Source organism: Lissotriton vulgaris, chromosome 5 (assembly GCF_964263255.1).
Source record: "Lissotriton vulgaris chromosome 5, aLisVul1.2, whole genome shotgun sequence".
Lineage (NCBI taxonomy): Eukaryota > Metazoa > Chordata > Amphibia > Caudata > Salamandridae > Lissotriton > Lissotriton vulgaris.
The window spans coordinates 270,368,522-270,392,719 of record NC_141693.1 but is presented as its reverse complement, the minus strand read 5'-3'; the positions used below and the strand labels follow the sequence as shown (position 1 = coordinate 270,392,719).

General features: G+C 48.5%; 1 protein-coding gene across 1 annotated transcript in view; it reads left to right on the top strand.

Annotated features, from left to right (window-relative positions):
• Window positions 1–9,582: 9,582 nt before the first annotated feature.
• Window positions 9,583–24,198, top strand: part of RBP7 (retinol binding protein 7) — a 42,584-nt gene continuing 27,968 nt past the window's right edge. Inside the window, exon 1 of the mRNA XM_086921365.1 lies at window positions 9,583–9,807. Coding sequence (XP_086777491.1) covers window positions 9,723–9,807 — 85 coding nt within the window. The 5' untranslated portion in view covers window positions 9,583–9,722. The remainder of the gene's footprint in view (window positions 9,808–24,198) is intronic.

Sequence of the window (24,198 nt, the reverse complement as noted above, 5' to 3'; positions counted from 1 at the left end):
TACTGCTTGGGTAAAAAGAGTTTTGTAACCCGCTAAATGCAGTGGGGTTGTGCACCAGGTTTCTTGCAGACACAGAATTTGATGTCGCTTTGCTGTGTCAAGCCACAAGGAAGATGTTATTTTTGTGGTTAAGCCTGCAATATTCCAATATGCGATGGAGAAACTCAGGTTTGGAGATTCCATCAAGGTATGTGATGGATTTGTCGGGTTGTTAGCAGCCTCGACTACTGGTAGTTGTCGTAATTTGACCCAGGGGCGTTCAGCTAGAACTTTAGAGGGTACGGCTGGCTGGTGGCACAATCCTGAAATAGTGTCAACTTTTGCTGAAAGAGTGATAGGGGTAACTTTTTTTGAGGTGTTAAAGAGCCCATTAAATGGTTCCTGGGTGATATCGGTAACTTTTTTGGAAGTGATAAAATGAACATTAGGAGGTTCCTGGGATGTATTTTTGTGTTTATTGGAAGGGGACTCTGGGGGTGCTAGGTGGTGCAAAGAGTTAACTGGTTGCGGTGTAATAACAGGTTTTGGATGTCTAAGTTCGTCCCTAAGTGGTCAGTCGACCATCTCTAGGCAGTCAAAACGGTTTTGCGTTGAGAGACCCTGCCAGCCTTCATAGGTTTGATAGGGTCTTTCTTGCCAATGGTGCCTCGGCCGTTCTCTTGGCCGTTCTCTCGGACCATTCCTACCTACATAGTCATATGTGTATTCCATCTGGTTCCACGGCTCTTGGTTCCATGGCTCCTGGTTCCATGGTTCTTTCGGGAACTGATGCCATGACCAGGGTGGGGTATTGCGATGATGTTTTGCTGGGGGGTAGAAAAAGGAAAGATGGCGAGCATCGATCCCCCCTTTTTTTTCGAGCAAGGGCCAGGCGCAGATGTAGTCCACTGCGGAGGGGTTTCTGCATGTCACTATAATACAGTCTCCGCGGATTGATTTTGTTGTTTTGCCTATCCAGGCTACCCTGCGGGCTGTGGTGATCCCTCCAGATAGATGGGATTCAAGAGGTCTATTAATGCTTAACCACTGCATGACCTTATTTTTAAGTGACCATGCAGTTTCGGGTGTATCGTCGGTTAATTCTGGTACACCTGTGAGGACTATCGTATAGGGGGTGGCTTCCGGGGGCAAGTGGGCAGGGCGTCTAGCTGCTGGTGGTTTTTTGGTGGTATTTTTAGGAGACTACTGGAAGGCCGCTGGTTTCGATGGAAGGGATGGAGGCTTTTTTTCTGGAAGGGTTCTGCTGGTGTCTATATTTGTCGGTGGGCCTGGGGTATCTGCAATAACTGGGTCCGTGGTTTCTGTTCGATGATTAGGTACAGCGGGGGTTTTGTTCCGCTGTGGTTGGGGCGTTGTGGGTAGTGGCTTTTGCTGTATGGTGTTTTGTTTGTGACTTTTCTGGGCTAGGGTAGTTAGATTTGGATGCTTAGCTACTTTCTGTTGTTGTGCTTGGAGTTGTTTTTTGGGTGGCTGCGAAGGATTCCGCTGACCCTTTATTTCTATACGAGTATTAGTATCAAGGAGGGTGGCAGAAATTATAGTTAGCTGGGCTTCTAAGTTCCTGATACTAAGTTGAATGGGCTTCAGATATTGATATAGCAGATCTTTCGTTGTAGTAAGTACTTGCGAGGTGACTTTACATGTTCTACATAGGTTGTCAAAAGACTCATTTGATGTCGCCATGTGAGGTAGGTTAGTTGCGGAAGGGAGTAATATACTTTGCGGCGTTGTGGAATTTGAATGAATTGTCGCATGTTCTGAACACGGAGCCATAGTTACTGCTTTTTCAGCGATTAGTGGATTTCGTTTTGGAATTGCTCCTTCCCTTTCGCCTTGTTGGAGCAGGTTAGCGTTTGTCTGGGCGTCCTCCTGGGTATGACGAATCGCCAGGTCAGGGGTTGCTTCCAAGTCGTCAGACGTTAGTGAGAGGTCGGACTCGGACTGTGTTACAGAAAGGTTTACTATCGATGGTACTGTATTTATGTCTGGAGCTGACAGAGTCACAGGGAGGGAACAGTTTTGTGAGTTAAGATGGATAGGAGAGGTGACGTTTGCTATGGCGCCTAGAGAGGAACGTTTTGCATTCGCGTTCATGAGGTCTAATGACACTCTCTTTTCCATCAGGGCGATACTCTGGTTTATTACCTCATGGGTCCGTGAGATGAATAAATCAATAGGACCCGTTATTTGAGCTACCTCCTGTGCATTTTTGGATTTTGTCTTTGTAATGCTCCTGGTTTTTGGTGGCATGGTGTTGTCTGGCTGCGGGTTCAGTGATGAAAGGGGGATGGCCCGGTCCGGTCTCTATCGGGCACTAACGGGCAACAACGGGCCCGCCCTTGGCCCGGGCTTCGCCCCGCGCGCGTCCCGCGATGCGCGGTCCAGGTAGCGCTTTTAAGGAGTGAGAAGTTTTAGAGGCGGGGCACTGGAAGGGGGCGCGGCTCTCACGGGAAGAGGACCAGCTGGAGATGGTGTATGCTGGTCCTCGCAGTCCCGGGGCCGGCGCCCCGTCCTCCTCTGCGGCCTCGCGGCGGTCTCAAACTCCCAGCGGCACTTGGGCAATCAGCTGTGCTACTCCTGTAGCGGGAACAGCAGGAACAGGCTTCACAAGGTCAGTGGCAGAAAAGTTTGCACAATATTAATAAAAGAATGCAGGGTAGATAGGCCATAGACACCCTCGGGTTACTGCTACTATGGAGGTCTCTCCTTCGCTGACTCTAAGCTGATGCACTGCAGGCGTTCACACTCCTTTTTAAGATGACTAAAGCTAAATGTGTCCCTAAGCTGTGTTCATCAGCACAAGTCTCCCAGTGATCTTGTCACCTTGTAAACAAGAAATACACCTCTGCACATCCAAAGCTCACAGCGTGCACAACCTGCATAGAAACAAGCGTGCATAGGGTGCAGTAGCACTGGGGACCAGGAGGGAGTGGTGCTTACTGAAAACCAGTTATGTACCTTCACCGACCAAACACTGATTAGTGGGCCCATGTTTTGTTGATCTCATCAGGGCCCATGCCAGCCTTGCTATACCCCTGGTGAGCACAGCTGCAAGACAGACATTGAGACAAAGCAGTCTGGCACTCCTTCGAGGCCAGGCCCTGCTGGCTTCAGATGAAAGAGGGGTGGAGCAGGTGTGTTGGAGCAGGCAAGGCAACATGGTGGACCAGGCGGATGAGGAAGCGGAACCCGGAGGACAAAGAGGAGGGTGAGGCAGAGGAGGAGGCCCAGGATCCCCTAAAAAATAAGGATCAGGAGAAGGAGGAAGGAGGTGACAGCCAGGAAAAGGACTGGGGCAGGGCTATAAGTTGGGCAGGTCCCACTAATTCTCAGACCCTGCAATAATTAATACTTGAACTTGAAACTGGTCCCTATCAGGCCCTATATTCATGCTTCTAGCTTTACAGGAGAATACCCTGGCCGATTTCTGAAACCAAGAAAACAAAAACATAAAGAGAGTGTGTGGTGACGTACTACCCATAAAGCGCTGGGGCTGTACGTTTAAGGAACGTGTCTACATGTATAAATTTACCAGATCACATGAAATACACGTATGATCAGAAGTCTTGGCCAAAAGGGTAGCAAGCTGAAGAAGTGGTCGTTAGTATATGCGCCCACAATTTTCAATAAGGATTAAAGTCGAGGGCAACTATACAGTGTCATACAGAGAGACTTGTATTATTTGTCTTGAAAAAGATGGAATATTATCAATAAAACCATTGAAACGCGTTGACGCATCACTTATATAATTTGTGTAAGTAATTGGATCTGTACATACCTAAAACAAACATTGTATCCAGACCTAGTTATAAAATGATTCCAACGGATATGTTCTTTTGAATGACAAATTCAATCGTCTATTTTTTCTTTCTCTATGTTATGTGATGTGCTGTTGCTTCATGTGCATTAATATGTACTATGTTCCTTTTTTTATTGTATATGAATAGGAGACATATAGTACCAGTGATTGTTTTAATGAAATGCTTGAAAACATATTTTTTTAATAAAAAGAACGTTTTGTGATTTTTATTTTATTTATTATTATTATTATTTTTTTGTGAGTAGAGTTCTTTTCTATAGAGTGTGGTAGAACCAAGGGATAATCCGTTTTTACTTGTCAATAGTACCCTATTCCCTTGGTGAGGTAGAAGGGGTCCCTCTCTTTCTTTCATCGATTTCTGAACAATGACTGTAAAAACCCTTAAGGCAATGTCAGCAGTGTAGTTTATGTGAGCATTTCACACATTTTACTTAAGCTTGCTTTCAGTAAGAGTGTTTGGTTTTTACAGGATGTTGTGTTTCTGTATTTTTTTGGTTCAGGCAGCATATGATCGCCATTAGGCCGGCGTCTCTGTGAGTTCAGGTTGTGGGTGCGTGCTCTGACACATCCGCACCAATGGAGAAGGCAGTGCAAGTTTCTCACAGAGCCTATCAGTGGGTCATAGAGGTGCTCAAAACACGCCCATCCCATCCCAGGCCTCTCTGCAGAGGGCACACAGAAATAGTTATAAGTGACAACTGAAATTGTGATTGTAGGCAAATGAGGTGCAAAGTTGTCGAGATATTGAAAGGACTAAAGGAGAAGAAAACACAGTATTTAAAGGTGAGTGCGTATGTTGTGTGTGGGGTGATGGTGAAGTAAAGGAAATGCAAGAAGGGCATGCAGGAGAGTGTAAAGAGGGTGCTGAAGGTTAAAGAGATGAGGTGTGAGACGTGCAGATGGAGGATTTCAGAAGGTGTGGGAGAGAAAAGCTGTAAGTGTTTAACATAGCCAAAGACTGCAGAATAAAGTGGTGCGTAGGGGAGAACAGGAGTGATTGAGGCACTCCAGAAATCACTACCTTTCACAGACCTTAGCAATATTTAATTCAGTCTCATATTTCAGAATTTAAACATTTTCAGTTCTAATTGTTCACAACAAAATCAGTGTTACCTATTTCTTACACAGCTAATAAGCATAGGCAAAGACAAAATATATGGCTTGTTTTAGGGGCATGTCTGTTATTATGTGATGTGTCTGGATGCAATAAAAAAAGATCACATTCAGGTGGCACGCTATAGGAAGTACAGAAGTTTGGTTTAAAAGTTTTAAGCCACAACCTTCTTGATATAGGCCACGCCTTTTGTAACAGATTTCTAATGACACTTCTTAGGTCATGACACTTTCAGAGCCCCATCCCATTTTTTCTTCCCACTTTAAGCCCTGAAAACCAAGAAGGCAAGGAGCAAGGGAAAAGGACCACCAGGAAGACTAGGAACACAAGAAGACAGCCCACCAGGATGAGCTGCAAGACCATGAGGATGAAAAGGAAGAAAAGGAGGATCAGGAGAATCTGGACCACCACGAGGACCAGGACAAAGGAGAACATCAATAGGAGGACACTGGGGCGGATCAGGATGCCAGGACTTGCAATTCCTGAAGTGCCAAGCACACCAGGAGTCACAGATGCAGGATGCTAAAGGCAATGAGAATGAGGTACAGGAGGAAGAGCAGGGCCGACAGGAAAGGACAACCAGAAGCAGGATCATCAGGAGGGAGCAACCAAGTCCTGGATTATTAGCAAGACAAGGACCACCACGACCAGAAATTATTTGAAGCCACATGTATTAGGAGACACCCCTAGTTAGGACCACACTTCTAATAAGAGCTTCTTAGTTATGCTTCTCCGGCCACGATCCATGGGTGCAACGCAAGCCCCTACGGTGCAGGCGGGTTCCCATCCCTTTAGGGGCCCCACAATCCTTCAGGTGAGCCAAATTCCACCTCAAGCCAAAGAATATCTGTGAGATATGGAAGACTCAGGGGCACCTCGTCACATTCTGTGAGGAAGGGCGTGTCAATCTACTTTACACCACTGCAGCACGCTCCCCTGAGAGACCCCTGTACCACCTTTCTCAGCCCACTTAAAACACTGTGGGGGGGCAACTGTATTTTGAGAGGGCTACCACTAGATTGGGAGGGTGCAAGGGTAATATTTTTTGCATGGAAATGAATCAGAAGGTATGCAGTTCCTATGGAGGTGGTTAAAAAGATCAAAGGGGAACAGGATTCCAGGTAAGAGAAGGAAGAAGGGGAAGGGGGAGCTCCAATAAGGAGAGAGGTGTCATGCTTCATCATAGGGCAGCTCCCCATTGAGCCGAAAATGCAATGCCCAACGGGCCCTGCAGGGGGGCTCTTTGCTGGAGGTCTTCTATGTTCTATCCGGACGTCCAGGCTGAGGCTCCACCTCATTCCTTTCTAGGTTTTGCCAGTAGGAAGATATTACTTGCATCCCTTTTCTACCTTCTCTGGATGACTGTTGAATCCATGACACCGAGACAGTACTCGTTAGGACACTCTCTTGACCGTCCCCGACACTTTAGAGTAGATTTGGATTCTTGTTCCCCCCCAGTCCTGATGAAATGCTGCTCATCCATTAAGAGAATCAAGGCGTGAAACGTGTCAACCTATTGACCTATTTTCATTTCTCACCTCACACACTTGGCTGCAGCAGGTTTAATTTTCCTTGCCAGCCAAGAATCTCCTAGTCAGCTTTTAACCATAGCATCAGTGCCCAGGGAATAAAGGTTCTTCGGACACTCATAGCTATTTTTAACTCACTTTTGACACCCACTCTACTCACTACAAACTTGCCCCACCATCTAATTGTTTGGGGCCTCCTGGCTAACAACATAGAAGACCTCCAGGAAAAAGCCCACCTGCGGGGCCAGTTGGGCATTGCAGCGCTGGCCCAACAAGGAGCTGCCCTATGATGAAGCATTACACCTCTTGGAGTGTGTTAGGGCCCTTGCTCCTTATTGGAGCTCCCCCTTCCCCTTCTTCATTCTCTTACCTGGAATCCCGATCCCCTTTGATCCTCTTAAGCACCTCCATAGGAACTGCATACCTACTGATTCATTTCTAGGTATATGGGCATGTATGCTGGACCTACACCTAAAAAGCCCTTGTCCCTCTCTTTGTGTACACTATTTATTGCATATCATATTTTGAAATATTGTGTAAAGCGACACAGATTCAATTCGCGTTTCGCCAAGCACATGTGTTACTAACTTGTAGTAAACACACCCAACATACTATAAAAATGCGTTATGCACATGGGATCATTCTCTATCTGGCACTCACATTGTGGTTAAAGAATTAGGAGAGAACACTTAAAATGAACAGACTTCATAACAGTCACCTGCTACTTCATCAATCAATCAATCAATCAGGATTTATAAAGCGCTGCTAATCACCTGATAGGGTATCCAGGCGCTTGCAGGTCCCGGAGGCTAATTCGAACAGCCAGTTCTTGAGGGCCAATCGGAAGAGGCTGTTCCACGTCTTTACTGCAATCTGGGAGAAGGATCGTCCTCCACTTCTGCTTTTGTAGATGCAGGGAGTACGGGTAAGTGAAAGGTTGGTGAAGTGTAGTCTTCTCGGCGGTTGATGGAAGTTCAAGTGGTCAACCAGACTGGAGGAGGCATCGTACACAAGAACACCCTCCGCATCACGACCGACTCCAACAACACTTTCCCCGCCGCCGAGCACCTCCACTTCCCGATACACACCGACCCAAAGACTACCCTCAGAGGCACCCTCGTCTACAGACCCCCGGGACCAAGCACACAATTCAGCGAAGACATCACGGACTTCATCAGCCCGCACGCCCTCCCCTCCGCGGACTACATCCTCCTAGGGGACCTCAACTTCCACCTGGAGAACAACAAGGACCACAACACCGCCGCCCTGCTGGACAACCTCCCCAACATCGGACTCAAGCAACTGGTCAACACCCCCACCCACTACGCCGCCCACACGCTTGATCCCGTCTTCTCATCCAGCAAGCACATCACCTTTTCAGCCACTCCACCGGACTTCACTGGACCGACCACAGCTGCGTCCACTTCAGCTTCAGAAGGACCACGATCCACCACCACCAGCAACAGGTTCCTCACAGGAGCTGGAGCAAGATCACCACTAAGCAGCTCACCACCTCCCTCAGCCAGAACCCGCCCGCCAGCACAACGGACCCCAATGAAGCAGCCCGCAACTTCACACAGTGGCTGACCGCCTGCGCAGACGACCTCGCGCCACTGAAGAACCCTCCCAGCAGACCCAGAAGCAAGAAAGCCACCTGGTTCACCGATGAACTCAGGGACTCCAAGAAGAACTGCCGCACCCTCGAGAAAGCCTGGCTCCTCGACCAGACCACAGACAACATGACCACCCTCAAACAAGCCACACGCAAGCACCACCAGCTCATCCGCACCACCAAGAAAAAATCACTGAAGGATCGACTGGACAACAACGCCCACGACAGCAAGGAACTCTTCAGCATCGTCAAGGAGTTCTCCAACCCCAGCACCGGCAACAACGACATCACTCCTTCATAAGACCTCTGCGACTCTCTCGCCTCGTTCTTCCACCGCAAGATCGCCGACATCCACAACAGCTTCGGCGCAGGTGAAAGGTCCTACAATGGAGTGTGGGTCAGCACGGAGGCAGTGTTTGTTGTGGCATCTGTGTTCGAACTCAGCATTGGTATATCTTCGGGGGAGGGTAAGGCCAGGGATCATGGTGCTGGGCGCAGATGGGAGCAGACGGGCTTGCCTTTGGCGCGCCAGCGGTGTGTTCATGCTGCGGCCTGCATTAAGTAGGGTGGACAGGCTTTTGTAGGTGGGAAGAACGCTAAATGGGAAAACTCGATTGGAAGAACACCAGGGGGGAAATCGGGCAGCTGCCGTGTCACTAGATCAGTCTGGAAACCAGCAGGAACCTGGAGGCCAAAGGCAAGCGACAAGCGAGGTGTCCAGATGTAAAGTTGTAGGCAAACTGGTACTTCAATGCTCACTGATGTATGTGGTTGGTGTGAAGGCAGACTACAACTCAAATAATGCAGTATTTTTATTTAGTTTATGTATAGTACCCATAATATTAATTGCATACAAAATACATAATTTCTTCGATTTAAAGTTAATATCACTTAAAGATCCCAGTACTTCAATCTGTCCTTTGTCCTTTTGTTCAATTGTGTCCTTGTGGCTTGTGTAATGTAACTGGTGCTCATGTAAAGCGCTCCAATACCTTCGGGTCGAGTTCGCGCTATATCAATCTGCATAAAAAAACCATTCTGTAATCAAAAGGCGAGCATCCCGAATCAATTACAGTAAGAGTACATTGGCCCTATGCAGCAGTTCACCTTCAAATGTGGCTTATAAACACGTTTTGTTCTTCGGAATAGCTAAGGCAGCAATTGCCAATGTCTGAAATGTACAACCTGCACTGCATAGGGTAAAGGTAGGAACCAATGCACATATGCACCTACCGGTCCGTCTCTCCTTTCCATTCCCTTAAAGGGAGTTGATCGGATACATAATTAAAGGGAAACATAACAACGCTGAAACGTTAGTGCAGGAGCCATAAAGTGTGCCAGGGCGCCGTGCCCCGAACGTGCTGGGGCGGGTTCGAGGGAGTCTAACACCTCTTGGGCTGTGCCCTGGCCGCCTACTCCTGCGTGCCTTCCCAGGCTCCCTTTGTCCTGGGCCAATTGTGGCACGCACCGGGTTGCCACATGCCTCCGACCCGCCCCCCGTTACGTGACCTCTCCTTGGACAGGCACGCCACTGCCCCGCCCTCGGCCATTAATAAAAGCTCCCACTGCAGCGTCTGCTTATCAAACTTTCAGCAGAAACTTTCTTTGGAACCTGGCGTGACTCTGAGCGCTGCCCCGCCCCCGAGCATGGCCCCCCCGACGCACCCGGACTTCAGCGGCACCTGGAACATGGTCAGCAACGAGAACTTCGAGCCGTATATGCAGCGGCTGGGTGAGTCGGCCCCCTCTCGTCGTATTTTGAGTTTTCAACCAACACCCCCTTGCACCCGCAGGAACCAGAACTCTGTCGGGGTCTCCGGCCTGAGTCTAACGCCCAGAGTTCTCCCCAGCCCATAGACCTTAAGCTGCCCCCGTTCAAAAGCATGGCCTATTATTTATATCTGTTTAGTGTTTTGGTACTCGTAGTCCTGCGGGGGAGGGAGTGCAACTACGAGTCCCAGAAGGCAACGAGAAATTACAGCACTAAGTACATTATTCAGAGATGCAGCGACAACCTGGGACATATGTTGACCATTTCCGCGTGTCATCGGGGCATTGTTTCCAGTTGAGGCAACCCAATACATTCTGAGCTTTTAAATTTGATTTAAATAAATCTCTTCGACTCACCTAATAGACGATGGTTTGACCGTGAGTCAATGGATATGACTGGAAACCTTTTACCGTGATGGCAGGCAGGGACTGGGAGGGAGTCCCTTTCGTCCATGGGTACGCGAAAACATTTACACAGGGGCCAAAATGTTTCACTCTGTGAAGTGACTGAGGTATACGTTGATGCCGGCAGGGTGGTTTGTGGTATGGTGGGTACAGGGGAAGCGAAGCATGTATATCTGTAACTGAAATGCATAATGTGAACCAGAAAAGGGACTAATCCCGGCTTCCCTACTTTACCAAATTATATGATCCTAAGCAATTGTTTCAGTTTTCTTTTTCTTCAGTATCGCATATACGAAGACCCTGGAATATGACTTCAGGATGTGGGCTTTGCGAGATCCTCTCTTGTGTTTTTATTTAATAAATTAGATTGTTGTTCATGAATTAGATCCCAGGCCACCCAGAGGATGCGCATAACTGACTTTACTCTTAGTTCAATTTTGGCATTGTTGTCTGGGTGGGCGGGTAAAGAATGAATGTTTTTAATTTAATGTTTGTAAACTATTACTTTAACCAACATAAATAGTTCTCAATGCACTGACATCTGATTTACTAAGGAGAAATGGTCCTGCATGTTAATGAAATACGCTTTTTGAATTTTGAAGAGACTTTATAAAATGTGTACACTTTTGCTTCAAGATGTGATTAAAAATAAAGGTGTTCCTTAAGTTGAGGTGCAACAGCGGGAACCCTAGTTACTTCATTTCTCTAACTTCACTTACCCCTTAAATTAATGCCTGTCAGTTTATTTACCATCATTTTAATATTACTGTTGAGTCGAGTGAACAGCTAGGCTGCTGTTGATCAGGGGGCCACATGTCAAGGTCAGGAAGGCTGCAGGCGCCCCCCCCCCCTATACTGTACTTTGAGTATCAGTGCTCTATAGTTGGATCACAGCTGGAAATTAAAAATTTGAAAAAGTAGCCTCTCCTAGAGTTGTCTCCCCCCCCCCCCCCCCCCCCCCCAGCAGTGGTGAATGCTTGTCTGCGTTTGACTGCCTCTTATGCTCCTAGACTCAGGTGAGTAGTGCACGCGCTGCACAGATGTGTAACCGGTAGCGTTGACAAATTTCCAAGTCTATGTGGTACTAGCTGCTCAAGTTCGGGGTTTTCTTTGCATTCTCGGGCTTGTGGTCCTGTTTTTATAATGGCTGAAGCAAAGATGCACGTGATAGGAAGTTAAGAAAACGTTTAACTAAAGCATTTAGTCCAGCATGGACCTGGGCAACATGGGAAAGCTTCTGCATGTTACCTGTCTCTGTATGCCAATGTGATAGCATAGCATCTTCTGTTAAGGTCCTTGGTGCAGGTATCGCGTGTAACCTGTAAGCTACGCATTTCTACACCTGGGAGATGGGTCCCTGGGGTTATTGGATCTACTGAAGAGGTTTCATTTTTTTGCAAACGTAGGGTGTCCAGTGTCAGGGTCGGATTGGGATCACAATTTAGCCCGGGCACTGACGAAAAAAGTGGCCCACATTCAAGAGGCGTGGCCCATATTTAAGGGGCGTGGCCCACATTCAAGGGGCGTGCCCTTTCATGAAACACCATTTGCACAGACAAGGAATGAAAGTGGGAGGATACTGTTCTTGCACACGACACAGGGCCAAGGTGGGCAATGGCCTACATTCTGAGCAACTAAAAAAAATAGCAAGGCCCCTTTTTGTCACAAAATTATTCGAGCCCTCCAGCACAGGAGCACCTGAAAAGCAGAAAAGCCCCTGCTATTACTAACCTACTCAGCCCTCCCCAGACCTTCAGCTCAGGAGCACATGAACAGAGGTAAGGCCCCTGCAATTAGTTAATTAATCAACCCTCCAGGCCTTGGGAAAATGTCCTGGCAGGGGAGCACAAAACACAGCTTTCTGGGTCATCCAAGGTAGCCAGGGGGGAGGCTGAGGTGAAGCTGGTGCATGGGAAGTGCCTTCCCAGTGTGTTCTGGCAGTTTGAGTGTTTACCATTTACTGTAGTATTACCCTTGCAACTGTCTATGGTACCCTTTTGTAACTTGCACACGTCACTTTTCTCTTGTAACACACTGTTTGCTCCTCTCACTTTTCTTTGCTTTAGATACTTGCACAAGTGCCACCACTGCCTACGTAACGTTTGTTCTTGTGCTGGAGTGTCTGCCATTAATTGCAGTATTATACCTCTACTTGTATTTTGTAAGCTTTTGTAACCTGCACACATGTCACTTTTTCCTCCTATAATGTATCGTTTGCTCATCTTGTATTTTGGTTGCTCACTATTGTCACTTTTGATTCATGTAACTTAACGTTTGCTTTTGTAATTTGTCCACTTATAATTTTCTCCTCATGTATTATTGCTGTTCCTAGTGTGAAGCGCTCTGACACCTTCCGTAAAGTCCGCGCTATATAAAATCGCATAAATAAATAAAACAAAAAAAATTCCAAACATCACCAGGCCCCCACAGCAAGCCCCATTCTTCCTCGCCCACTGTGCCCTGAATGTGAAGGGCTGTGGGCGAGGTGTTAAGACTAACACAGTTTCTGGGCTGTGGGCGCCAGGGGGCCGAGGTGCAAATGGCTTAAAGGCCTGAGAAACACCTGGCCCCCAGGGAGGCCGATTATTGAAAACAATCACCCTTCCCCAGCCCAGCCTCAGCTTGATTGCTTGGCAGGGCAGGGGTGAAGGAGAGCCCATGGCTTACAATCGCTGTCTGGCCGCACAGCGAGGCTGCTTTCATTTTCTGTGTCTCTGTCTCCGTGCACTCTGTGGGCCGGTTTTTTTTCTCCCCTTTCCTAGTCCACTCTCTGGACTGGGACAGGGGAGAAAAAAACGGCCCAGAGAGGGCACTGAGGCACCGGCCCTTCGGCCCATTCCCGAATGCCCGCCTTGCCAATACGCCCCTGTCCAGTGTCCGTTCTACTAACTGCTCAAGTGATTTGCAAAATACGGATCTAACATTTGGGCTGCTGACAAGGGGCAGGTTATTATCTCCTAAGCAGGGTCACTGGGTTTGAGATATTGTGCCCCCCCCCCCACATAATTAGTGTGTGGGGCTGTAGTTGCTTAGTTGCTGTAGTTGCTTCTCTGCTGTTGTAACCTCTATTGCTGTTCGTATTGAGGTTCTTGCTGCTGCGGTCGTGGACCAGAAGCCCCTCAATATTTTTGTTAATCGCGTGAGCTCAGGTAGTGCTAAAGGTGTCTGTAGCACGACCAGGGTGCCTCTCTCCATAAGCAGACGCCCCAGGATATAGCGGCATGGATTAGTAAATTTAGCGGCACAAAAATGGAAATTTAGCGGCACAAATATGGAAATTTAGCTGCAACTTTGCAGCATTTTATGTGGTCATTTTTCCTACAACAAACACATATCTTAGTTTTTTTACCTATTTAACAACATGAAGCTATGTATATTTGGTTTATTTACAATGTAGACACTTTGGGGCAGATTTATGAGGCCCTTGCGCCATGTTTACGCCGCTGTTGCGTCACACAAGGCGGCGTAAACGTGGTGCATCCCTACGAACGATTTACAACGTGACGCATCTAGGCAGATGCGTCACGTTGTAAAGCCCTGCGCCGCTTGTGGGCGTTCCGGCGCAGGGTGGGCGTTCCGGGGCAGGTGCGCCTCACAAAAGTGGCTGAGTGAAATCTATGAGATTTCACTCAGTCACTTTTAAGCCAATGCTGCGTCAAAAGCCTGCACCTGCTTGAAGCAGGCGTAGGTCTTGACGTAGCATTGTTAAAATGGGGCACCCCCGAGCCTTGCTGGAGCTGCGTCGCGCTTGCGACGTAACTCCAGCAATGCGCCACATTTCCGGCACAGATGCGTCACGCATCTGTGCCGTTTTTGCACCATGGTGCGCCGCATTATAAATGCGGCGCACCATGGCTGGCGGAGCTGTGGCGCACTGTGGCGCATGTTAACTGGCGCATCCCTGGGGATGCACCAGTTAACATAAATCTGCCCCTTTGTCTCCCTCGAGTGTGTGCTTCACAATTATGGGCTGCTGCAGTTTCACAGCAAATCTACAACTAGGAAGGAATATTTATTTCCTGTCCTGAGAGGCCCCAGTATGGATCTCAGCTGCCTCAGCCTGTTAATAAATTACGATAATAGTACTAGTCAGGACAGCTGACATACTCACTGACTCGGAGCGTGGCTGCATCACCAGTCAAGCCTCAGGATGACCAATGTCTGTCCTTACTCCTGTGCAGATATTTCGGCACGTGACAGGTGCAGCAAGGCCCCCCATTGGCATTTACTCTGAATTTAAGGACTGTGTTAAATATATTCCGGAAGCCCTCGCTACTCTCCCTAACTGTGAGAAAAAGCAAGGGTCACGCGGCCGAGGCAGAGCAACCCCGCTCCGGCTTGCTGACAGTGCAGATTTATGTATTTGAAATCATAATGAATCAGAACTTGCCGATACCTCAATAATAAGGGGACAGGGCAGACATACATGCAGATTTTAACTAGTTAGGGTGTCTGAAATTATCGATGCAGATCTGCAATGGTGGTGCGCTCCGTGGTGCAGGCGCTATGTGACTGAAGTTTACAGTGTACATTTAAAATTAAGCAGTGGCCGCAGGCTGCCTGGTGTCAGCGTGGGGCCAATGTACTTACTTTTCAGTGACTGCGCAGGTGTCTCCCTATCTACGAGTGCGTCCCCGGTCCGGCGGCCGCGGTGGTGAGCCGCACGGGTCCCGCGGCCGCACAACTGCTGCACGGCTATCAGAGCTGCTGAGAGCGAGTGTCACTCACTGTTTGCCGATGCCTTTCAGGCTCCTGCCGCCGGCCGGGCCCAATGCTTTAATTTTTGCGCACCAGGAGTACTCACGGCAGACTCGACTCTCAGATTGGAGTCCCCCACGGCCGCTGCTTTTCCTTTCACAACTTATTTCACGCACGTATGAAGCTCTCATCAGACCCCCCATATAGCGGCTTTTGTAAAAATGCCACGCGATTTCTACAAAAGTGCCGATTTCGCGGGCACTTTTGTAAAAATCGCGGCATTTTTAAAAAAGTGCCGATTTCGCGGCAAATCACGATATCCTGGAGGGTCTGCATAAGGGACCTCATACAGTTTGTGGCCAGTTACTTGCTAATCTCTGGCTAGACCTTAAAATCCGAACAGTGATATTCCAACTTGCCAATCTCGAGACAAACTACGTTCTCTCAGGACAGACAAAAATAACGCCTCGAAGCGTGAGTGTTCTCTGCAGTCCCTGATCACGAGCCGTTAGCGAGGTAGTAATGCATTTATCGCTCATTTTGTTTTCTGGGTATGCTCTACTATTGACAACAGTGGTGGGATAGAGGGCTAGGACTCGGACACACCACCTTCAAAGGCTTGGTTAATTGCGCCTTTCAGTGCTTCTGATTCCTGCTGAGCTGGCTGAAACCCAGACGCCGCCCGGCCTGGTTTCCTACGATGGAACTCTAACACAGTCACAGACTGGAAACCTTGCACCATCACACTTGGGTACCTCACTCGGAGCATAGATTAGACCTGCCTTTTTAGGTTTCACCTGTCGAAAGCAGCGTTTCGTGCAGGCAAAATCTTTTGTTTTGCAGTATGTGGGCTTTGTCCCGCCTCTGTTTTCCATTGGCTAGCTCCATAAATGGAGGCTAGCCATTGGAAGAGAGGCGTCCGTCATTCTGCGAGGCGACTCGTGGGCGTTCCGGAGATTTTTTTTTTTTTTCTCATCCAGCCCCTTTTAGCACGTCAGTGCGGCGGTGGGCGGGGTTTTTTTTTTTTTGGTGTTCCATGTTTCTTTTGTTCATTCCGCGGCTGACCGCCGCCGGAGGAAGTCCAGGTGAGTGCTTTTGATTGTGGCCGTTCCCACCGCCCCCCCTCCTGCTGTCTGTGCCTTTCCCGCCCCCCCTCCTGCTGTCTGTGCCTTTCCCGCCCCCCCCCTCCTGCTGTCTGTGCCTTTCCCGCCCCCCCTCCTGCTGTCTGTGCCTTTCCCGCCCCCCTCCTGCTGTCTGTGCCTTTCCCGCCCCCCCCTCCTGCTGTCTGTGCCTTTCCCGCCCCCCCTCCTGCTGTCTGTGCCTTTCCCGCCCCCCTCCTGCTGTCTGTGCCTTTCCCGCCCCCCCCTCCTGCTGTCTGTGCCTTTCCCGCCCCCCCCCCTCCTGCTGTCTGTGCCTTTCCCGCCCCCCCCTCCTGCTGTCTGTGCCTTTCCCGCCCCCCCTCCTGCTGTCTGTGCCTTTCCCGCCCCCCCTCCTGCTGTCTGTGCCTTTCCCGCCCCCCCCTCCTGCTGTCTGTGCCTTTCCCGCCCCCCCCTCCTGCTGTCTGTGCCTTTCCCGCCCCCCCTCCTGCTGTCTGTGCCTTTCCCGCCCCCCCTCCTGCTGTCTGTGCCTTTCCAGCCCCCCCCTCCCGCTATCCGTGCCTTTCCTGCCCCCCCCCTCCCGCTATCCGTGCCTTTCCTGCCCCCCCCTCCCGCTGTCCGTGCCTTTCCTGCCCCCCCCTCCCGCTGTCCGTGCCTTTCCTGGTTCTGTTTCCAACCCACTGTGATATAGCACTTTAATCCAATTGCTTTACTTTAGATGAAGCAGGACTAGGAATACCAGAATGGAAAGAGTTGGTAAATGAAAGGCCTTGGCCGAAATATGTTGTCCTAATGGCATGGAGTAGTTTGGCGTTATGAACACATGCATGTATTAGTCAAAAAGCCTGTTAAGCATCAGTCTGGGCACTTAACAGGCCAAAATACCAAACATCTGTTGTACTCGTCCATTAGTATTAGGAAAGCGGCCCAATACCGTGTGCCCGTTCCCGCACCCCCCTCCTGCTGTCTGTGCCTTTCCCGCCCCCACCTCCTGCTGTCTGTGCCTTTCTCGCCCCCACCTCCTGCTGTCTGTGCCTTTCCCGCCCCCACCTCCTGCTGTCTGTGCCTTTCCTGCCCCCCCCTCCCGCTGTCCGTGCCTTTCCTGCCCCCCCCTCCCGCTGTCCGTGCCTTTCCTGCCCCCCCCCTCCCGCTGTCCGTGCCTTTCCTGCCCCCCCCTCCCGCTGTCCGTGCCTTTCCTTGTTCTGTTTCCAACCCACTGTGATATAGCACTTTAATCAAATTGCTTTACTTTAGATGAAGCAGGACTAGGAATACCAGAATGGAAAGAGTTGGTAAATGAAAGGCCTGGGCCGAAATATAGTGTCCTAATGGCATGGAGTTGTTTGGAAAAAGTAGTTCGGCGTTATGAACACATGCATGTATTAGTCAAAAAGCCTGTTCAGCATCAGTCGGGGCACTTAACAGGCCAAAATACCAAACATCTGTTGTACTCGTCCATTAGTATTAGGAAAGGGGCCCTCAAAAATATGGAAATCATTTCCGCCCCAATATCGCTATGCTTGAGAACAGGACAATTAACATGCAACAAGCTGGTTTCCCTACTTATTCAAGTCTGGCTTACTTAATTAGACATGTACCCATTTCAGCCAAATGAGCCACACAGAGTTTTGATGTTTGTTTAAAGGGATGGGGTGAGGGGACACTTTCTTTCTATGCTGATGTAAATTTAAAGATTGCGGATGGTCTACGCCAAACCAGAAAATCACATCTTTAATCTAATATCTCTCCCTTTAAAGGAGTAAGGAGCATATCTATGCAAGACCATCTTACAGAAGTGAGGGAATGCCTGTTGTGAGGAAGGTTGCTTGTAATACATTCTGGATTCCACACCCGTGGCATCCGTTTGGGTGGGAGTTCTTTAAACCTCAACTGTGCCTGCATGGGAACCATCAAGAAAAGGAATACCATGCCATGTAATGTAAATGGAGACACAGGCTACTTGGGTCGGGGTAAATGCGGGTGTGAGGACTTTTTTCGTATCTTTTAAGATGAACAACAGCCCAACAGTTTACCAAATAATAATTTGTAAAATCCATGATAAAAACAAAAGAAGCACTGTCAAAGCCTAAGGTGACCCTGCTCAAATGGTAACAGTCCAACCCGAAATGCTAGGCCTGGTCCTCTCTGAATTGGAATATAAGCAACCCATGACCAGTTTAGCACCAATTAGGGCTCCTCCGCCAGGTATAGCTTGATTCCATGGGACACAAGGCACGGAACTAATGTCTGGGCACACCCATCAACTTAGGGCGACACAGCAATGCATACTTGAAATAATCTCAGCCACTGTTAATTACTCAGGCTGCATCCATTATTTTCACACTATGCCACCTCCGTTTTGACTCAGCCATATGTAAATTAGTCTTGGTCATGCTCCAATGGGAGCAGTCCAGCCCGAACTGCCAGGCAAGGTCCTCCCTGAACCAGTATACAAGCAAGCCAGGGATTTTTTTTAATACTTTAAAGCCTAAAGGTTATCCGCCAACACCAGACTTTTTGGCTTGTCCAATGTTTATTATAAGTGGTATGCAGTATGGTTTTTTTTTTTTTTTTTTTTTTTAAACCTTTATTGATAAAAAGCACAGTACACAGCGTCTGCCTACAACCCCTCAGGGCCGGCTGCTATGACATATAGGAGAAGGATATAGTAAAACCAACCGGACAGAACGCCTTTGCAACAGTCTCTGAGCACATAATATCGTATGGAGCCTAGAACCATAGTACAAGGATAGAATAAGGTTTAATTTTATGATTTTGTGGAGTAAAATTTCCAAAACTGCAAAGAGAGTAGAAGCTAATAACTGACCAGGATAGCTATCATCATTCAAGGAGCACCCGGAAGGAGGCGTAATAGAGGAAGGCATGTGTCAGAAGGCAATTTAACCGTCCCCAAAAAGTGAGGGCCAACCGCTATGTCGCATAATGTTACGAAGCAATAAACCCCTTGACAACACTGAACCCTAACCCCAAGGAAGCAAAGAGGTGTAGAAGAAAAAGAAATAGAAGAAAGAAGAAAAGAAAAGAGGGCCATAGAAACAGAGAAAACATACAACACATCCCAACCCCCCACCCTGCATACCAGCGGAAGGCCACGGCCCACCCCCCCCCCCAATAGGCATGCCTGTCGCCCCAAGAGAACCCCCAAATGGGAAAGAGAATAAAGAGAGTGAGAGAAAACCGTCCAACTCTCAGAAGAGGTGGGAGGAGGCAAATTTAGTATACTCCCGGTCCTCGCCGGCCCCGTAAACATCCCCAACCACAATTATCATCAGCACGACAGTGGTGGCAATCAAAACTGGAGGTGGGGAAAACATGCGAATAAATCAATCAAAAAGCAGTCCCATCCCAGTCCCAGCCCGTCTACACGTACATAACACTAAAGAAGTCGCCTAGCCCTGGCCCGATCTTGGGAGACCCCGTGTATCCACCCCCCGCAAGAAGCCACAGCCGTAGGAGAAGGGAGAAAGCAAAAGAACAAAGAAACCGCCTAACCCTGGCCCGATCTCGGATATCCCTCAGGACACACCCCTCGTCGAGCGCCAACCCCCTCCACAACAAAGAGACCAGATGTAGGCAAAGAAGAAGGGGGAGACTCACGGTTACAAAATGGACGGCGCAAAATACCCATCAATGTATTGATCCCAAACAAAAGAGTCTCAAATTTTTCCTGATAGCACAAACACAACAGGGGAAAAAGCGCAAGTTTCGACGATAGTCTTCAAGGGGGCCAAAAATCGCTCAGTTAGTAGTCCCATTGTCGAAGATGGCGGTGGAAACAAAGAAGCAGTCCCCAAATGTGTGAACAATGTATCACAGGCGGAATCGGTAGGCCGTCGTCCGCAGGCGCCAGTCAAGTCGTCCCGGGTCTCACCACCGCTAGAATCACTTGGTAACACTGTTGCAACCCCAGGCACCAGCAGGGTAGTGTACAATTGTAGCTGGGAATAGTCTCTCCGAGTCAGCTCCGAGTCGAGGGCTATGCCATCGAGTTTCTCACACAGCCTGTGGGAGTCATGAAACAGCACCGATCTGAAGTCGCTGAGGGCAGACAGGATATCAACATGGAGCAGGATAGGCTGCGGTCCCCCTATGCCCGGGACACAAGCGGGTGTAGTCCAGTCAGTCCCCGGCCCAGCCAAGCCGCCGCAGGCACGAAGTGAGGGTGGGCGATCTTCTGCACTCCGAGAGTCGGCGGGTACAGCCATATCGCCCACAAGCCGATCTCGTAGTCTTGGGGGGGTCAGACAAGAATCCCCAGTTGCCTCGTCTCCCATTACAGCCAGCTGTAGTCTCAAGTCGCCAGTGAAAGGACCCCCCTGGCCAGAACAGGGCGGCAGGGCGGGCGGGCGAACCACAGTGTCCGAGCAAGTCCCGTAGCGTAGTCTAATCAGCCCTTACCCAGCTCGTAGCAGAGGAGCCGGCCGTGTAGTGCGGTCCACTCACCGAGCGCGAGGTGGTCGCGGTGTTTAAAACTCAACAGCAATCAGTGCGCCGCGGTCCACGATCAGGAAAGGGGCAGCTCCTCACGGGCTGCGGGCATCTTGCGGGCAGGCCGGTCGTCTTTGCTCCGTCGAGGTCCGGCATCCGGTGGCGATGTACGCTGGGGACAGGGCGTCGGGACGGGTACCAGGCTATCTCCGCCTTCCGGACGAGCTGAGACTCCGGAGGGACATGAGCGATGTCAGCGCGCTGTTTCCAACCGAACAGGCGTTGAATTGAGCAGGATATAGAGCAGGATAGTACTGCGAGGCTAAAGGACCAGCGGAGCCGGGAGCTCACGCGTCTGCTCCGGTCGCCATCTTGGCTCCTCCCACCTGTTTTTATTTTTATATAAACATTGCAGACTAGACTCGTGGATAAAGCCTGGTGTGATTATCCGATGGAAATATCTGCAGCCAAATATTTTAAAGAACCGGATACGGACAATTCAAGGATTCGAATGGTCAAGTCTTCTGTAGCAGCTTTTCAGAAACAGTTTGAGGAAGTGAAGGATTTTTTCTTGGATTGTGCCTGGTGCTATCTGATCAACAACATGACTTGGCATACTTAATTTTCCTATTAGTCTGGTTGATCTTTCCGTACTTAATTTTAATTCAGCTTTCATTGCAGCTGCATGAAGGTGTGGTACTACTTTGTTTGTTCAATTTCTGGAATACCGATGTACTAACAGGAAAAATAGAATAAAACCCATTATAGAGGGCAGATATTACTTCCTTATACCTAACAGGAATACCAACCAAGGTCACCTCTAAATTGCATAGTTTGAAATGATGTTAGATCTTACTAGTATACCGAAGTTCTTGGAGCAATAGAACTAGAAGAGGCTGGTCTAGGGGATGGTAGGTGTGTAAAGTGTGTGTACACACACACACACACACACACTTTTCCCTGTGCTTAGAAGTGCTTGGAGCATTTAGTGGCTACATTTTATTTTCAGAGACTAACCAGATAAAAAGGCTAAATACAAGCCTAGGAAACCAGCAAAGGACAACCAGATTGGCCTAGTCTGGGTGGCACCCTTCATGCTCTGCTTGCTCATAGAATATCTACAGCAAAGACTGCTGCCGTTCTGCATTTCCTCGGTCAGCAAACAATTTGCAGATTTGGGTATGTTCAAGGGCTGTCCAATGCTCACCATGCAATGTCTACAGACTCATTACGACAGAGATGGATCTGAGGTGGGAAGCCTAGGAATGGTCATCACAGACTCTGAGAGCATAGATTGACTTTGAAGGCATAGATATGTGCAAAGGTGATGTGGAATTGTCACTTTCTCCTCTTTGCTAATTTGAACTCAGACAACCTGGCTAGGAAGCTGGAGCGGATGATAAAAGGGGAAAGAACAGCTAAGGCACAGAAGCTTCTGATGAATAGTCAGTGGAATTATGAATTTAAATGGGTTGGAGGACCTACCCATTCTACGTTAGCTGGCCAAGAGGGTGGGGTGACAATTCTGTGTGTCGATTGGTGTGGTTCGTTTGCAAGGACCTTAACAGGGCAGAGTGAGCAGTGCACACCTCGTTTAAATGCAATATTTTTATATTGTGCTTTGGCTCTGTGACCCTTCTTTCGTCCTCCCTTCCGCTTCTTGTTAGTATTTCTTCAAACAGACATTTTGGTGGTATTTGCAGACTGGCCTAATGTCCAATTACAACTGTTGGTTTCAGGATCGTAACTTTAGCTGGACACTTGAGGATTTCGCTTGTGTATACATTCTGGTCGCAGTTTTGTACCCAACTACTAATATTTTTATTGATCAAATATTTTAAATCCATCCAACAAAACAAAAAATCCAAAAGTATCCAATGAATGGTCTGCACTCCTATGGGGAAAGAAGATACGCGAGAACACTTTAAGTTCATCAATATGAACTCAGAACTAAGGCCAGTCTCGGACCCAGTCATTGAGTATGCATCAAAGGACCCCGTGTGAGCATCCATACTAAACAGACTTACCATTTATTTGCAAGCCATCTTGCCATCTGTTTTACAGTTCCCATGCTTCTCACAACCTAGCACTCTGGGGGAGGATTAATAGAAAAATATATACAGAATTATAGCTGGGTAACTATCATTATCGGGGCTATGTTTCACCAAAGCTATGAACGGGACATCACAGACAATGGGAGCAAAGCTCCAAGTCACCATCCTGTAACCACGAACCCAGAGGTGGAAAACATGATCACTGCTGCTCTAATTACACTTTCAAATTATGTATGGCCCATATTAGCTCTCACTCCAAAAGTGATACTATTGATCAACTGTGCATCAGGAAATATCATTGGGCAGCCATGCACACCATGGAGTTCCTTAACCTCTCTCATTACCCTCCTCTCTTTTTATTTGTACTATATATTAAAGAAGAATCCTCCATGTGTTGTCACCACCCCACATCCCTACACCTTTGGCCATTCTTTGCTCTTCAGAAAAAAAATTGTTGGAAATGAAATCATTTGGGGGGTAGGGGGTAGACGGGACTACCAGACATTACCATGCTCCACAGCCAGCCAACCCTCCTGCACACATTTTTAAGTCGAGCCTAGACAGCGCTTGCACTGTCTGGAAGATCTGTTGTATGTACTTTGTGTGGGCTTTGGAGCATTAAAGACTGGACATGTCTGCTCCCCCTTTTGTTTAGGGACTACCTTTTTTCCTAGCAACTGCCTCTATTTAACTGTCTTGATAGAAAACGACCACCAGAGGTCAGAAAAAGACCAGAATCGCTTTACCCAGGATAATGTGCTTCATAGCTAGAAAGATTTTCGAGATCCCAACTCTACCCCTCCAACTCTCCACCCCTCCAACTCCACCCCTCCAACTTGGGTGCGAGGGGGGGGGGCTCGCAGTGTGTGGGGGGGGGGGGGCTCTGTGTGGGGGGGGGCTCTGTGTGGGTGTGTGGGGGGGGGCTCTGTGTGGGTGTGTGGGGAGGCTCTGTGTGGGGGGCTCTCTGTGGGTGTGTGTGTGTGGCATTTGCGATAGATTAAGCTATTGGCATTGTAAATGACAATGCCATTTATTTATCTGTTTTCAAAACCAACACATAAATAAAAATGTTGTCATTTACAATGCCAATAGCTCTAACTTTTCCAAAGGCGAAACCGTTGCATTGTAAATGCTTGTTCTCCATTTCTTCAAGGGGATTTCTCTTGATATAGACTGTTCTGATGTTTATATTTGCTATATGGATAGTTCTTGAAGACTACTCCAGGCTTTATTTTATGTTTAACTGGATCAGGTCCTCGCTAGGAACGGTGTAAACGACTCCTCCTTGAAATAAGAGTGCAACTTTTGTAAACTCCCTGAATGTGGTGTCATACAGAATTTCGCTTTTATAGGGACTTGGATATTCTCTTGCCATGAATGTGACTTTGACTGGAATAAGTGCTTCTAACTCCTGTTCTGGCTAGTTTTGGGGCACAAGTGGGGGTTGAACAGCTTGGAGATCATGGGTGGGTGGGTGTGGAGTTAGATTTTTCAAAAGTTAGGAAAGGGGTAGGATTCTGTAGAGATGCTACCTCTGTGTGTGGTGGGCCCTGTAGTGGAGGTCTGCGACCCAAACGATTGGCCTCGAGAGAAGCAAGGGCCGTTAAAGAGTTTGTTTGCATCCTCTCAGACCATCTCGACCATTCCCTC